At 39.3% G+C, this 2,458-nt stretch overlaps 1 protein-coding gene across 1 annotated transcript in view; it reads right to left on the bottom strand.

Annotated features, from left to right (window-relative positions):
• Positions 1-261: 261 nt before the first annotated feature.
• sap130a (Sin3A-associated protein a) overlaps positions 262-2,458 on the bottom strand; it is a gene marked incomplete in the record, with an annotated part of 20,021 nt that continues 17,824 nt past the window's right edge. The window contains 1 exon segment of the mRNA XM_014022343.1: positions 262-1,401. Coding sequence (XP_013877797.1) covers positions 1,243-1,401 — 159 coding nt within the window.

The following is a 2,458-nucleotide window of genomic DNA, read 5'->3' as shown; positions in this document are numbered from 1 at the left end:
GGATGATCCAACCACTCAACCACTAGATGTCGCTGAAAACAACAAATCATACACACTGTGCCTTTAAAGTGAACTTTTGACAAAAATTGAAACAGATTCTTAAAGAGCTCATCTTTCTCAGTACTGTGATTTAACTCAGTCGTGACGAGGACGTACTGACTTCAGGGTTTAAATCTCATTAATGGTTATCCGTTCAACGCCACAATTAATCTGGAAAAGAAAATTGAAACAGGATGAAAAGAAAACCATGAATATAGCACGTCATTTTTAAGTATCTTTACTATAATTACACAGACAGAAACAATGTACAATAAGTAAATGTTTTCAGGCCCGCTTCACATCGAGACGCTGGATTCGTTACTCTGCAGCATGAAGCGTCACACGGCAAAAAAAAAMAMAAMAAAAAACTGTTGCATYGAGTACAAAAACTTCAAAAGAACTGAGTTAATGGAACACACAAAAAAACACATTTACAGATTTACATGAATTCAGTCTGCTCTCTTCCTCCCAGCTCCCACACTCCTCCTCCTCCTCCTGATGAGGCCAAATTAAATGAGGTCATCGCTGTTGTAACATTTATTTATCTGGTCAATATAAAAACCTTCAGAACTAAGGACACTAGTTACTTTCCTCTACATTAAATCAAATTCAAACATGCCACAATCTGTTGTTTTGCTCTTTAGATTAAACCTAAACGAGTGGTCGATGAACGGGGAACCCAGATCTGGATCAACTAAAAACTGCTCAGGATAAAAAATTAAATAGAAATAAATGAAACGTCTCTGTTTACTTTAACATAGCTTACACACATGTTGTGCACGGACGAAATGAAGGCACAAACTGATGAAAAGAGCACAACTGAAGTTAGTCTGTTTACACAGCTGCTTTAAAAAAAACAATTTCCTAAACTCTGCGTCTCTCAGGTCGTTCACATTAACACAAAATAATCTCAGACCGTCAGATTTCTTACACCTGCGTCGTCACAGATGCACCTTCAAACGGTCGGAGGAGGAGAGGAGGAGGAAACGAGGTGGATAAAAATGGCCTCTGGTTCTTAAAGAAAGGGAGGAAACGTGGTTCAGTTTCTGATGAGACCACTCCTGTGGCTCCTCTCGGTCCGCTCTGAGGCAGTTAAGAAGGGTGCGTGTGATTGTATGCAGCAAATCATAGCACCAAGGTTCACAGCAGCTCCTCCTCCCGGGCTGAGGGGGCGGGGACGGCGGCGGGGGCGGAGCCTCGCGCTCACGCCCGCTCTTTGCGCTTCAGTTTGGAGGACTTTTTGACGGCGCCGTTCTTGTTGAGCAGCTTCAGCACTTTGTCCTTGTGGTCCAGAACTTTCATCATGGTGTCCCTGGCCTCGGTCACCTGGTCCATCACCAGCTTGCAGCGCTGCATGTTACCCTGCAGACAGCGAGCTGACCGTTAGCACTGAAAACCTCTCACAGGCCTATTCGGATCGAGCTCAATCGGATCAGAATAATCCGAATGGGCTGTTCACTTGACGCATTCTTATTCCGAATGGCCGTTTAATCCGATTAYTTATGTCCATGTAAACGTAGCTGCTGAGAAATCACAGGCAGGCTCAACCTCACTGCACTGTCATGGAGAGTGAACACAAAACTGCAGGAAACACATGAATTTTCACTTTGAATCACAATAAGTTACAAGCATGAAGTTCTACAGAGCAGCAGGAGTGAATCTAAACTATGATTGATTTATAATAGCAGCTGAGGCTAAAGCAGAACCATAGATTTATCATCACTGTACTTGTTGACATAATGAATAAAAAAGGACTGATGATGTAGAAATCATAAAAACAATTAATAAGTCTAAGTTACTGACTGACTTCAGGTCTGGTTTAGATCATTATTTATTAATTATATACATTTTGGATATATATATATATATATATCTCATGTTTTACATGATTGTTGAATGAAATTTAACAATTTTTAATTTATTGTAGAAATATTACAGATGATTTGTGACTTGTTAACCTGAGACCACGCCCATCTTTTAAAGCTCATTATGTCGTAAAATGTCTCATTTCAGCAGGAGTGTAAACGTAAAGTCATTTAAAAATGTAAACCTAATGAAAGAATTAGATCCCATCCACCATCACTTGCTCCTGTTTCCAGTGGTGGACAGTAACAAAGTACTTTTACTTTATTAATGTAATTAAGTACATTTTTTGAGTATCTGTACTTTACTTGAGTAGTTATTTATTTGGGAACTTTTTACTTTTACTCCACTACATTTCAAAGACAAATATTGTACTTTTTACTCCACTACATTTCTAGGAAGCTTGTAGTTACTCGTTCCTTTTAGATCAGCATATTATAATCCGCTGTAAAAAAAAAAAAGAAAAGAAAAAATACGCAGTTCCGGTTTTTCTTTTCATGAACTGCAATTGGCCACAAGCTATGTTCGTCACAAAGGTAACCAATCACATGCGTAG

This window comes from Austrofundulus limnaeus, unplaced genomic scaffold (assembly GCF_001266775.1).
Source record: "Austrofundulus limnaeus strain Quisiro unplaced genomic scaffold, Austrofundulus_limnaeus-1.0 Scaffold326, whole genome shotgun sequence".
In the NCBI taxonomy this organism is placed as follows: Eukaryota; Metazoa; Chordata; class Actinopteri; order Cyprinodontiformes; family Rivulidae; genus Austrofundulus; species Austrofundulus limnaeus.
This window is presented reverse-complemented; position numbering and strand designations above follow the sequence as displayed.